The sequence below is a fragment of the Eretmochelys imbricata genome, chromosome 10 (genome assembly GCF_965152235.1).
Source record: "Eretmochelys imbricata isolate rEreImb1 chromosome 10, rEreImb1.hap1, whole genome shotgun sequence".
Lineage (NCBI taxonomy): Eukaryota > Metazoa > Chordata > Testudines > Cheloniidae > Eretmochelys > Eretmochelys imbricata.
The window spans coordinates 10,478,728-10,492,165 of NC_135581.1; the positions used below are offsets into that span (position 1 = coordinate 10,478,728).

General features: G+C 40.5%; 1 protein-coding gene across 1 annotated transcript in view; it reads right to left on the bottom strand.

The window, feature by feature from the left end:
• SDK1 (sidekick cell adhesion molecule 1) overlaps positions 1-13,438 on the bottom strand; it is a 638,385-nt gene that overhangs the window by 197,696 nt on the left and 427,251 nt on the right. The window contains exons 6-7 of the mRNA XM_077828174.1: positions 2,986-3,097; positions 1,830-2,020 (exon numbers count right to left, since the gene is read on the bottom strand). Of these exons, the coding sequence (XP_077684300.1) occupies positions 1,830-2,020; positions 2,986-3,097 (303 nt within the window). The remainder of the gene's footprint in view (positions 1-1,829; positions 2,021-2,985; positions 3,098-13,438) is intronic.

Here is a 13,438-nt window from a genome sequence, read left to right on the forward strand (position 1 = left end):
CAAAATCATAAATAAATGAATTGTGTCCCTGCTCCTTAAAGGAAGAGAGGCTGCAAGGTAATAATTGTAAGAAATTGAATACAGAGGAAAGAAGCTGGAACTAAAGTTCATACAGGAGGATCTAAATATAAAGGGAAAGAGTGCTGCAAAATGAAACTGGAACACATCTTGCTAGAGGAAGGAGCTGTTTCTCATCTTACATAAAGTGCCTTAAAGCACTTTTACAGAATGAAGCCTATATGCGAGAGTCTTACAATATAACATTTTCCATTTAAACTATAATGTGCAACAAGTACTATATGTATCAATTCTGATCAACATCAACAGCCAGGGTGTCATTAACAAAGCAATAATCTACCTATCTAGGATACTTGTATGGCTGTAATTTGTCTTGATATCTGATAAAGAATCAAATTAGATCCAGAGTGTGAAATCAGCACTGGCTTGTAATTCAAAAGCTTCTCTTTTCTTTTCCTTTTAAGAAATCCCACCAAGCTTGGTAAAGTGTCCAGTGTGCTCAACAAAAAAACCTGATGCTAGGAGAGACTTTCATTTAGTCACCAACATTTAGAAAAGCTCCATATTTAAAGGATTGGAGCAAAACCACTGTATTATTACAGTATGCATTCTCTTATCAAGCCAGACACAATTCTGCATTTCTTTAGTTGTTTCCCCAGTGAGCATGCCTACACCTCAATTTGCAAGATCTTTATTTCCTCTGAATTGTAACCAGACTGCTCCTGCCTAATCCATTCAATAAAGCCACAGGTTTAGTGCTTGAGCCTTCACAATATCTTCCAAAGTGATGGATAATGGATATTGTTGAGGCCTGATCCTCCCAGGTGTTTAGGCCCTCCTGTGTGGTAATGAGCACCCCCACTGGAGTCAGTGGGAGTTTAGCACCTAGAGCAGCTTCAAAGATTGAGCCACGATTAATTAGTCAAGGGCCACATGGGCAACCCCAGCTGGAGAAAGTTTAATTTACACACACACGTTGCTAATTAGTAAAAACTGGAAAGGAAACATAAAAAAGTCCATGATAAATTCATGGGCATTTAGTAAGCTGCTATAGTTTAAAAGTTTAGCCTGAATGTAACAATGCAGTTTAAGTATTAGAGCCCAGAGACTAGCAGAAATATGCAGTGCTTAATTTGTGCCAGGGCTGAGCCCCATCACCTCTAGGCTTGGTAGTTCATAGCCCCAGCACAACTGGGCTTGCTACGTCAGTTCTGAATGTAAAAAAATTGCTTGAGCCCCAGCACCTCTTTCATTACAAATTAAGCACTGGAGACATGGCTTGTTACACTGAAGTTCAACTTTCGTCTTTCTCTCTCTCATTTGACATCGGCCAGCACATGTGCCTGGGAATGTCCTTCACTCTGGGACTAGAATTTGCAAAGGGCAAATTTCCATTTGTCCAAAAGCTCTCCTAAAAGATCCTCTTGCAAAAACAGCAACATGACATGTTAAAACAAGAAGTAAGCAAGTTGGAAGTTAATCAGGATTTAATGTAGCTAAAAGCCGAGATGTGGAAGCTGCATGATAAGGATTTTAGTACTGGGTTTCCCCAGCTTCACGATTACATTTAAGTTTGAAAGGGTATTCAGAGTCACATCAGTGCTTAAAAAAGTATGTTTAATTAATTTATATTCATGGAGACGAACAGCAGAATTAATTTGGAAGAAAATCCCACTTCACCTTGTTTGTCCCATTCACTGAGGAGAGGTTCAGATGTAAGGTTGATGAAATATTAAAATATCAATTCTATTTCCTATTATACCTGAGTCCAAACCCTGCTTTACTATAAAAGAGACTGCTTTCAGAATTACCCATTATAGAGAGGAAGGCCTTTGCTCTTGCTGGCTCAACAGTGCTGTCTTTCAACTCTGCCTCACAGAAGTACATCCCAATATCAGCAGTGGTTGGATTGGTGATAGTAAGACGTCTCTCAAAACTGTTAACCCCATTGCTTATTTTTATTCCATTTTTCTTCCAGGTCATGCTCAGTTTCTCAACGGGTCTGTGGGAGTAAAAAACATTCAGATTATCACCAAGAATACACAGAGAATATAACTCACCTAACTCTCCCAATATCCCTGGCAGATTGATCGACACTTAAAAATAAATTCAGACATAACTCTGAGGTCTTAACAATCACTCATCAAGGGTGCAGACTGCTCAAGTACTACTGAACAAAGATGGCTAGTTATTATAGCAATGGAACTTAAGCGCTAATGATTTGGTTTGTCTAAGCAAACAACATTAAAAATAAATACTACTATGGGACTCAGCTACATGGGAGAGGCTTTCATTATAGCACAGTTACAGAGGTAGCACTAACTGTACCAAGAACATCTCTGACTTCAGAGGGAGAGGAAATCAGCTGGACCTCTTATCATCCAAAGGCCCCAGCCCTTTACCTCTCTTAGAATTCAAGCCTACTCCCAACATTCAATTGGCTTTAACAGGAACAATTTCTAGCCTTTAGTGAGATTCCTAACCTACACTCTACATTATGGTATGTACAAAAAGTTAATTGTAAAAACTGTAAGCTGAGAACAGCTGTAACAGGTGTTGCAGTACTCTGCCTTGTCCATTTTATCTATGTGGGGTGAGGAAAATACGAGGATCCCCTTCATAATTTAGTGTAGAATATTAATCTATAACTGTCATAGGATTAACCACTAACATTATGGACGCCTGTTACAGAGTGTTTGCTGATGGGCCAATGTCACATTTCTACCTTCTCATTTTTACTCTGTTGCAGCATAAATAAAGGTGGGAAATTAATTATGCTGAGTTTCTTATTTTCTCAGAAATAATCTATATGTTAAACAAGTAATATGGATTCCTTATCAGTCGTGCAAAGCAAGCTGTGTGCTATATTCTGCTTATTACAACCATGAAATTAAAAAAAAAGAGGTTCTCACTCCATTTTTAGCAGAGGACAGTTCCTTATTATTACTACTACTATATTTACAATACCTTGCATTGGCCACACATTCCAGTGTGATTTCACTGCTCCCTGCTACCACACTGGTGTTGCGTGGAGGGACTACAATGACAGGAGCCATGGTGTCAGACACATTGCTGGCATCTACAAAGAGCAGAAAAAAAACCTTGTGAAAACACTGTACTTTTGCAAACAGCAATGACAAACATTCCAGGAAAGGATCTCAGAAAATGACACAGCTGCAAATTTCACTCTTATAGATTCACAGATTCATAGATACTAAGGTCAGAAGGGACCATTATGATCATCTAGTCTGACCTCCTTCACAACGCAGGCCACAGAATCTCACCCACCCACTCCTGTGAAAAATCTCACCTATGTCTGAGCTATTGAAGTCCTCAAATCGTGGTTTAAAGACTTCAAGGAGCAGAGACTCCTCCAGCAAGTAACCCATGCCCCATGCTACAGAGTTGCAATCTCCTCATTAGAAGGAGATCTTCAGTATGGTCATTTTCATTTACTTTCATTATACTGTACAAACACACACTTTCAAAATGCCCTGCTGACAATAATTCAAAACACATAACTCACAAGGACTACTCCCAAATATAAAGCAAACAAATTAAGCATCCTAAAGGTTTTCAACTGCTGAGCACTTATTTTTATCAAACCCTCGCTGACTTATATTTTTAAGACCTTTTCATGTTTTGTTTAATCTTACAACTTCCATACCATTTCAAAAGAGCCTGCCAGTCTTGCATTAGTTCTTTAAAAAGATTTTGTACACCAGGGAACAAATATGAAATTAACAAAGGAACATATCAGCAACTTCAATCCATTTTTTCTTATCAGAGAAGTAAATAACCCAAATCTGCTTCTCTTTTGTGAGGCATCAAACTGTAAATAATTTAGCTTATGCAACAGTCAGCAGACACTAGAAAAATGATAAAAAGGCTGGTGCCTTACTTGTTTCATTTTAAATTTTCTGTACATGCATTTAATAAGTGAATTAAAATGCCGAAGTATTATTGCCTTACTTCTAGCTATTCATTTGGAGGGGAGGAAAGGGTGGGAGGGTAACTTGAATAAGAGAATAATGAAAGATTTCCAAAAATAAAGAATTCAATAAAGGAATTATCGAGAAAAAAAAATGAAAATACATCTAAACTGAGGCAAATCCAAACTGGCTCATCAAATGCTTTACGCTAAGGAGGCTTACCAATGCAAAATCCATCATTATTGGTAATGGCAATGGGAAACTGGCAAATAAAAGGTACCAAACTCTGCTGTCTCTGACACAATGATATAGCCACAAAGAGCAGAAAATGGAAATAAATTTCAGTGTTTATCTAGTGCTTCAAAAAATCTTTGATTCTCTCCTTCACATTTTGGACGGAACAGGCCTTTTAGTAGACAGGCCCATAGACATTTAAAATGGGGGTGGGTGGATGAGAAGAGAAGAAAGCAGCATTTTGCAAAACAAATACTCTAAATCTCACAGTGACAAGATTTTTACTCTTTAACACATTCTCAGCCGACAGGGGAAGGCACAGGATGAGAGAAGAAAGCATGTCATTCCACCTCAAGCCCCAGAAGTACTTAAGTCCATCCCCGTTCACAACAGCACTTAAGCAAGTGTTCAACTTTGGGCCTGTGCCAAAGTGGCATCCTCAGCAGAGGTGCTTTCCTGAAGTAAGCATTTAGTAATTCCTCCTTTTCAGTATATTTACACCCAAAGCAAACCACTAACTGTTATAGCCAAAGATCCCATAAAGATTTAAATTGTTAGTGATTTTTACTTCTGTTTCCATTCAGAACTCTTTTTGCAAAATTACTGGGACTGCTGGGGTGGCTATTAGCAGGTGGTAAATAACTGTTCTCTACTGGTTTTGTGTGAGGGGAAAATTAGCAGCAGTAAATGCTAAAAGGTCAACAAGCAGGGTACTAATTTTGCATTATTTACTACTTATCTTCACCTAGAAAAGAGGAAAACCATGTTCACTGCTGATCAGCACCTTTGGAGGACTGGCTCACACCACTCCAAAAACAACCAAAGAATAGAAGTAGGCTTTGTGCTACCGTCCAGGAGTTCACCATATGAAACAGGCTCTTTGTGCAATAAACAGATAAGCACAAGAGCTAGAAGTGCACTTTATTTTCCTTGCAACAAGAGAAACATAGGCAAGGCTTCATTTACTTCTTTATTACTAATTGTAATGAGAACACTAATGAATAGAATTTGAGCCATATTCACAATGTCCTAGAATAAATCTATGAGAAGAATTAGCCGTCTGATAATGGTTTTTGAACATGTGGGGTTAAGAAGATACAGATCTGGATCTAGTATATTTCTTTTGAATCATGACATAAAAAGCCAATATTCTTCTAACTGTTATCTAATGGAAAGCTAATGTGCCCATTACTATATCCAGTATAATATGCTGTATTCTCACATTATATGGGGCTCATCACAATGCTTGGTGCTTGGTTGCTAGGTACTATACCTAGAAATGTCAGTTGCAGAAATAATACATAGAAATACATAGAACACTAAATTTTCAAACCACTGTACAAACATTAACTGGGCAGCATACAAATTTGTAGTTCATACTCAAGCACAGTCAAAACGTTCCATTTGTACAACTAAAGAGTCACCTGCTGAAATCCACTATGGCCCTGCTCCTGCAAATGGGTCTCAGCAGGGGCATCCACATGGTTCCCTTTGCAGGATGGAATCCATAACATTTCATTGTGTGTGGCCAATACATGATGAAGCAAGACTAAAGGCTCTCGGAAAGTATAAATCTCAACACAGTTTTAACCATGTAGTGGATACCTATGTGCCCATAACATACCTTAAGGGAAATCCTTTTGTAGAAACCTACAAAGTACAATTTCAGAAAGTACCAGAACATCTAAATTTAGATAGAAAGGAAATAATACCATAGAAATAGCATGTAAACCATTTTTCAATGCAACCTGGGAGAAGTGGACCACCAATTTCAGATAGGTAAGACAGAAACTGTTCAGGTTTTCTATGCACTGTTGTTTTGGCCATGTTTGTCCCAGGATAATAGAGAGACAAGATGGGTGAGGTAATATCTTTTATTGGACCAACTACTGTTGGTGAGAGACACAACCTTTCGAGCTTACACAAAGGTCTTTTTCAGGTCTGGGAAACTAATTCAAAGTGTCACTGCTAAATATAAGATGGAACAGATTGTTTAGCATAAGTAGATAACACATATTTCAAGGGACCATTCGAGGTACAGTGACCCATTAACAACTCTCCGTTCATAGGGAGGAAAGGAAGGGGGGGAGTGTTAGTTTGTTACAGATTGTTGTAGTAAGCCATCAATCCAGTATCTTTATTCCAGTCGTTCTCCTACTGTGGGTTGGAACCCCAAAGTAGGTCACGACCCCATTTTAATGGGGATGCCAAGGCTGGCATTAGAGTTTCTGGGGCCTGGGGCCAAAGCCCAAGCCTCATTGCCCAGGGCCAGGGCCGAAACCCAAGGGCTTCAGCCCTGAATGGCAGAGCTCAGGTTACAGGCCCCCCACCTGGGACTGAAGTCCTTTGGCTTCAGCTTTGGTCCCAACACCCGTGGCGGTGGGGCTCAGGCTTTGGCTTTGGGCCCCTTACCCAGGACGGCAGGCTCAGGCAGGCGCAGGTCTTAGTCCCTCCTCCTGGGGTCATGAAATAAAGTGATCACGCTAGATCTGCCTCCTCCCGTACCTTGTGCCTGCAGGGATCAGGTGTCACCAGCCCTGAACCAGCGCAGACGGCCCTCTGCTGTGAGGGATCTGCTCACTCACTCCTGTGACGTCAGAGCTGGAGAGGACTCATGTCACAGCTGCAGGGCTGGTGATACCCAGTCCCTGCAAGCATGCTCAGTGTCACCAACTGATATTTTTTTGGTCACTTTCAGTGCGTCAGCTGAAATGTACAATTACAGATAGTTATAGATTAAAATCGACTCCTACACCAAGCCTACTCATGAGAAATGCAGTCACCTCAAACTAGGCAATCAAGATTGCATCACATACAATCAAATTCTTTCACCGTGTGTTATATACAGTGTATATGTTACAAAAGTACACCCAATTTTTAATAAAAAGTGAAGTACCCCTCAAATACTGAAATCATAAAAGCAATAACATATTTTGTAAGACTCTGAATCTTCAAACACTTCTGCATGTGCTTAACTTCGGGCATGTCACTAGTTCCATTGAATTCAATAGGAATGCTCATGTGCCTGAGGTTAAGCACAAGCAGAAGTGTTTTCAGGATCCAGAGCTTTCTATAAGAAAATAGAAAATATATTAAGCATGTAAACCCATAGCTCTTATGCAAGACAATATTTTATGTGAGCTGTTTCCATTGTCTGACAAATTTGAAGAAAACTTATAGACAATATAGACAAACTAACAAGAGCTTAGCAGAAACATGAAATAAGCTAAGATCCATCGTATAAATATGTCCAAATGTTTAAACACTTAACAGTCTTACAAATTTTTAAAAAGTATTTTTTTTTTGTAATGACTTTCATGCAGACAGAAAGAACTGTTAGTTTTAGCCCTAGGGAAAGATTAATGGAGAACTGAACTCCACCCATCAGGAAACTTGCCTCAGATACCCTGGCAACAAGGCACGTTATATATTATATTACATATGACAGAGCCTAAAATACAGAGCTGAGAAGCTTCTGAAATCTTTGAGGGAGTTCTCTAGAGCCCAATCCACAGGAGTAATAAGAGCCAATTTATGGGGCTCCACAGAGATTTAATTTACCTATAGAAAATACATTTTGGGCAAGATCTTGGCTTTTTAAGCCAGAGCCCTGTGTGGGGGATGGTGCAGGGTCACACTGTCCCAAGAGAGGCACCAGAGTGGTTGGACCCCATGCTGGCGCAATCTCTCCAGGTCACTCCTTGCACTCAGGGAGCGAGCACTCTGCTCCGTCATTCCCCACAGTGCACCAGCCCTGTATCGACAGGCTAGGAGAGGGCATAGAGTCATGTCCCAACTCTTTTGCCAGGATCCTGCTCTGAGGAAAAGCAGAAGTGAGCAGTCCTTGTGCTACCCAGATGCAGGGAATATAAGGACTGCTCTTGTGAGTGACCTCTCCCTGCCTGTATAAAGAGGGGAGAGGGTCTTTGCTTTCTTCTCCGCTCCTGCGCAAGTTCATGAACCAGGCTTGTATTTTAAGAAGATTCCAGAAATAAATTCTTTACATTGTCCCATGTAGTGTTGAGGAAATTAAGACTCTGTTTAGTTATACAGCTCTCTGTTATTTCTCAGCAGTAGAACTCAAACGCAGACGAAATTTCTGTTCTACACTCTGAACTTGCCTTCTCACAACTCCGTGTGCAAAAAGAGCAATTTGGAAGTTCAGTCTTTGTCACTGACCTAACTTTCCCCCATGCACAGTGAGGGGTTTCTTTTTGCTAAGAAACTTATCATCCTACACATCATTAGGGCTTTTAACTTGAGAAAATATATACCCCAAGACATTTTATCTAGAGGACACTCAGGTGGCTTTTCATTTCTTCAAATAGCTTTAGTATCAAATATCTAACTGGATGGAATGTGTAGTCTTATTCAACATTAGTCAAGGGAACAAAAGCTATAGTCTAGCAATGGTATCAATTAGCTTTAGTCTTTAAAGCAAACAAGAAGCAACAGGTACTGCAGCCTGTTCCAGACAGCCAGCAGGGGAAGCTGGACACTTTGATTCCCTCTCCATGGTCAATAACTAGAACCTTTTTGTATTTTCAGTGATATAATCTGCAATATGACTGCTTGGGTTAAAAAGATTTAAAAATAACTGATCAGTGGAATTGAGGTTATATTTTTCTATGACACCCTAAAATAAGAGAAATAGGCACCCGCTCAGGAGAAGGAAACACAGGTTCACAGAATCATAGACAATCAGGGTTGGAAGGGACCTCAGGAGGTCATCTAGTCCAACCCCCTGCTCAAAGAAGGACCAATCCCCAACTAAATCATCCCAGCCAGGGCTTTGTCAAGCCTCACCTTAAAAACTTCTAAGGAAGGAGATTCTACCACCTCCCTAGGTAACGCATTCCAGTGTTTCACCAACCTCCTAGTGAAAAAGTTTTTCCTAATATCCAACCTAAATCTCCCCCACTGCAGCTTGAGACCATTACTCCTTGTTCTGTCATCTGCTACCACTGAGAATAGTCTAGATCCATCCTCTCTGGAACCCCCTTTCAGGTAGTTGAAAGCAGCTATCAAATCCCCCCTCATTCTCTTCTGCAGACTAAACAATCCCAGTTCCCTCAGCCTCTCCTCATAAGTCATGTGTTCCAGTCCCCTAATCATTTTTGTTGCCCTCCGCTGGACGCTTTCCAATTTTTCCACATCCTTCTTGTAGTGTGGGGCCCAAAACTAGACAGAGTACTCCAGATGAGGCCTCACCAGTGTCAAATAGAGGGGAACGATCACGTCCCTCGATCTGCTGGCAATGCCCCTACTCATACATCCCAAAATGCCATTGGTCTTCTTGGCAACAACAGCACACTGTTTACTCATATCCAGCTTCTCGTCCACTGTAACCCTTTTTCTTTGTAAGGTCCTTTTCTGCAGAACTGCTTCCTAGCCATTTGGTCCCTAGTCTGTAGTGGTGCATGGGATTCCTCCATCCTAAGTGCAGGACTCTGCACTTGTTCTTGTTGAACCTCATCAGATTTCTTTTGGCCCAGTCTTCTAATTTGTCTAGGTCCCTCTGTATCCTATCCCTACCCTCCAGCGTATCTACCTCTCCTCCCAGTCTAGTGTCATCTGCAAACTTGCTGAGGGTTCAGTCCACGCCATCCTCCAGATCATTAATAGAAATATTGAATTAATTAATGAATTAATGAAGATATGGAACAAAACCGGCCCGAGGACCAACCCTTGGGGCACTCCGCTTGATACCAGATGCCAACTAGCCATGGAGCCATTGATCACTACCCGTTGAGCCCGATGATCTAGCTAGCTTTCTGTCCACCGTATAGTCCATTCATCTAGCCCGTACTTCTTTAACTTGCTGGCACGAATACTGTTGGAGTCCGTATCAAAAGCTTTGCTGAAGTCAAGTAATAACAGTGTTAGTAATATTAGACATAGTGCATGATGACTGCAATGTTGTTGTAGCTGTGTTTGGTCCTAGACTATTAGAGAGTCCTTTTCTGCAGAACTGCTTCCTAGCCATTTGGTCCCTAGTCTGTAGCGGTGCATGGGATTCTTCCATCCTAAGTGCAGGACTCTGCACTTGTCCTTGTCGAACCTCATCAGATTTCTTTTGGCCCAATCCTCTAATTTGTCTAGGGCCCTCTGTATCCTATCCCTACCCTCCAGCGTATCTACCTCTCCTCCCAGTTTAGTGTCATCTGCAAACCTGCTGAGGGTGCAATCCACACCATCCTCCAGATCATTAATGAAGATATTGAACAAAACCGGCCCCAGGACCGACCCTTGGGGCACTCCACTTGATATCGGCTGCCAACTAGACATGGAGCCATTGATCACTACCCGTTGAGCCCGACAATCTAGCCAGCTTTCTATCCACCTTATAGTCCATTCATCCAGCCCATACTTCTTTAACTTGCTGGCAAGAATACTGTGGGAGACTGTGTCAAAAGCTTTGCTAAAGTCAAGGAACAACATGTCCTTGGGAGGTTTGGGAGGTTCACAGAGACAGCTCTCCAAAAGTTATGAAAACGGTGCTTTGCTGCACATGAACATCTGGGACAAACATTAAGAGTTACTTTCTGCTGGAACAGGACCCCATTTTTTTCTTCTAGCCCATGTGTTTCATGTACCCGTTTCATGTATTTATCACCCCCTTTCTCAACAATGTATTTGAGTTAATTTATTGTATTACCTGTTAGTGTTTCTAATTTAAACAAAGGCAAACAGAATTGCCAATTAATCTGATGAATAGATAATGAGAAAAGCAGAAAATCTGTTCTAAAACATTAAATTCAGGCCAGAGAGTTCAGTAGTGGAGTAACCAAAACTGAGGAAAGAAACAAAGAGGAAGGGCTGGGTGCCAGGCATGGTTGTATTACCAAAGATAATGACAGCTTGCATGGAAGCCTAGATGTGGGACCTTTTACTTTTTGCTGTCCAACAGCAGGAAGAGAAGAAAAATGAGACAGAATATAGTGCCACATTTTATTTTCAATTTCATCTTCATATGTACAGTCATTTTTACATGCAGTGTTGTTGTAGCCATGTTGGTCCCAGGATATTAGAGAGACAAGCTGGGTGAGGTAATATCTTTTATTGGACCAACTTCTGCTGATGGGAGACACAAGCTTTCGAACATACACAGAGCTCTTCTTCAGGTCTGGGAAATGAGTGTCACAGGTAAATATAAGGTAGAATAGAATGTTCAGCGTATGTAGTTAAAACATCCTTCAAGAGACCATTCAAGGTGAAGTAGCTGATTAATATCTCTCCAGTCATAGGGCAGAAAGGGAGAGAAAAAGATGGGGGGTGGTGGTGGAAGTAAGTGGGTTACAGATTGTTGTAATAAGCCATCAGGACAGTGTCTCTATTTAGTCCTTTTTTTTTAGTATCTAGCTAAATTATGAATTTAAGCTTCCAGGCTCATCTTTTGAAGGTGATGTGCAGGTTTCCTTTGAGGATGAGGACTGAGAGGTCACATATAGAGTGATCGCTTTGTGAAAAGTGTTCATCCGCAGATGATAAGATGTTTGTGTCTTATTATTTTTCTGTGAGAGTTCATTTGAGAGCGTAGTAATTGTCTCTTTCATCGATAGTAGCTATTGGGGTGTTTAGTGCACTAGATATCTGCTAAACAATCTATTCTACCTTGTGACACTCTGAGTACATTTCCCAGACCTGAAGAAGAGTTCTGTGTAAGCTCAAAACTTGTCTCTTTCACCAACAGAAGTTGGTCCAATAAAAGATAGTACCTCACCCACCTTGTCTCTCTAACCATTTTTATCTCATTTTATATACTTCAGGATTCTTCTCTTTAACAAGAGAAAATAAATAAAATATGACAATTTGACAAACAATCTAGCTGTTTCTTTCCCCCCTCATTTGTAACATATTTGAACACACCTCCATTTCAAATGAATGAGTTGTAACAAAGAAAATGTTCTCATCTGCCATTTCTTGGGCTAAGAAAAATGACAGGGATAAAGAAAAGCAACTCTGCTGACTCTGCACTTTGAAAGGGTCATTTTAAGGGGTGAGGAGCCACTTTCAGATAAAATTACTTCAGAAATCATGTAAGATTAAATAATAGCTTAATTTCTGGGTATAGAAATTGAAACAACAGCTGCCAAGGAAATATCTAGTTCAGTTTGGTCCCTTTTCCTGCAAAGTATCCATGCTGACCCTTACATTCGCGCACAGTTTCGCTAAAATCAAAGAAAATCTAGGTGGTTCATGGAGGTGGATCAGGGCCTTAACTGTTAAAACAATTCTGGTTTATAAAATTCGATGCATTCACAGTTTAACGTTTGAATGGCAGGCTGTAACAGGTAAAGGAAGAATCCAGGTGATGAGTAACAAAATTCTTTGATGTAAAGACTTATTCTTTTTAATTAACTTGTTTTAATGTAGATGATTTTCAGCTTTGAAAATAAATGGTGCAAAGTCAGAGCATACTTTCTTTGCAAATCTGGGAAACCTGAACAGTTAGTGTCAATCCATGCTAATCAAAAGATATTAGCAGAAACAATAGAGATCTGCAGGTCATTCAGGCAGAATCTGTAGGGGATTCCTGCCTCTCTGCCCAAAACCCTGTGGAATTTCTGCTCAGGAAGGGAATTTTTTTTATAGAATGTTGGGCCAAATCCTTCTCACAGTACTCACATTGAGTACTACTGAAGCTAATGGGACTTCATCATATGTGTAAAGTGAGCAGATTTGTGAGCTACAAGGAGAGTCACCTCACTATTCCTGAATCAAGTTTTATAGAAAACCAGTGCTTAATTTTTGCCAGCCCCAGCACCTCTAAGCTTGGCAATTCATAGCCCCAGCACCTCTGGGTTTGCTGAATCAGTTATGAAAGTAAAAAAATTGCTCGAGCCCTGGCATTACAAATTAAGCACATAGCAAACCCATTAGAGCTTACAAAGACTACGTCAAAGATGTCCACCCTTCTCATCTGTTTATGCTACTGCCATCACCACGATGTCTGTAAGTGCATTTGTGGCACCTTAGAGACTAACCAATTTATTTGAGCATAAGCTTTCCTGAGCTACAGCTCACTTCATCGGATGCACCGATGAAGCTCACGAAAGCTTATGCTCAAATAAATTGGTTAGTCTCTAAGGTGCCACAAGTACTCCTTTTCTTTTTGCGAATACAGACTAACACGGCTGCTACTCTGAAACCTGTGAGTGCATTTGTTACTGATCACATTCTAAATGCCATTTTTACCCTAATTATTCAGAACAGTAACAAATTCCTCAGTCATGTGAACTGCACTAAATCAA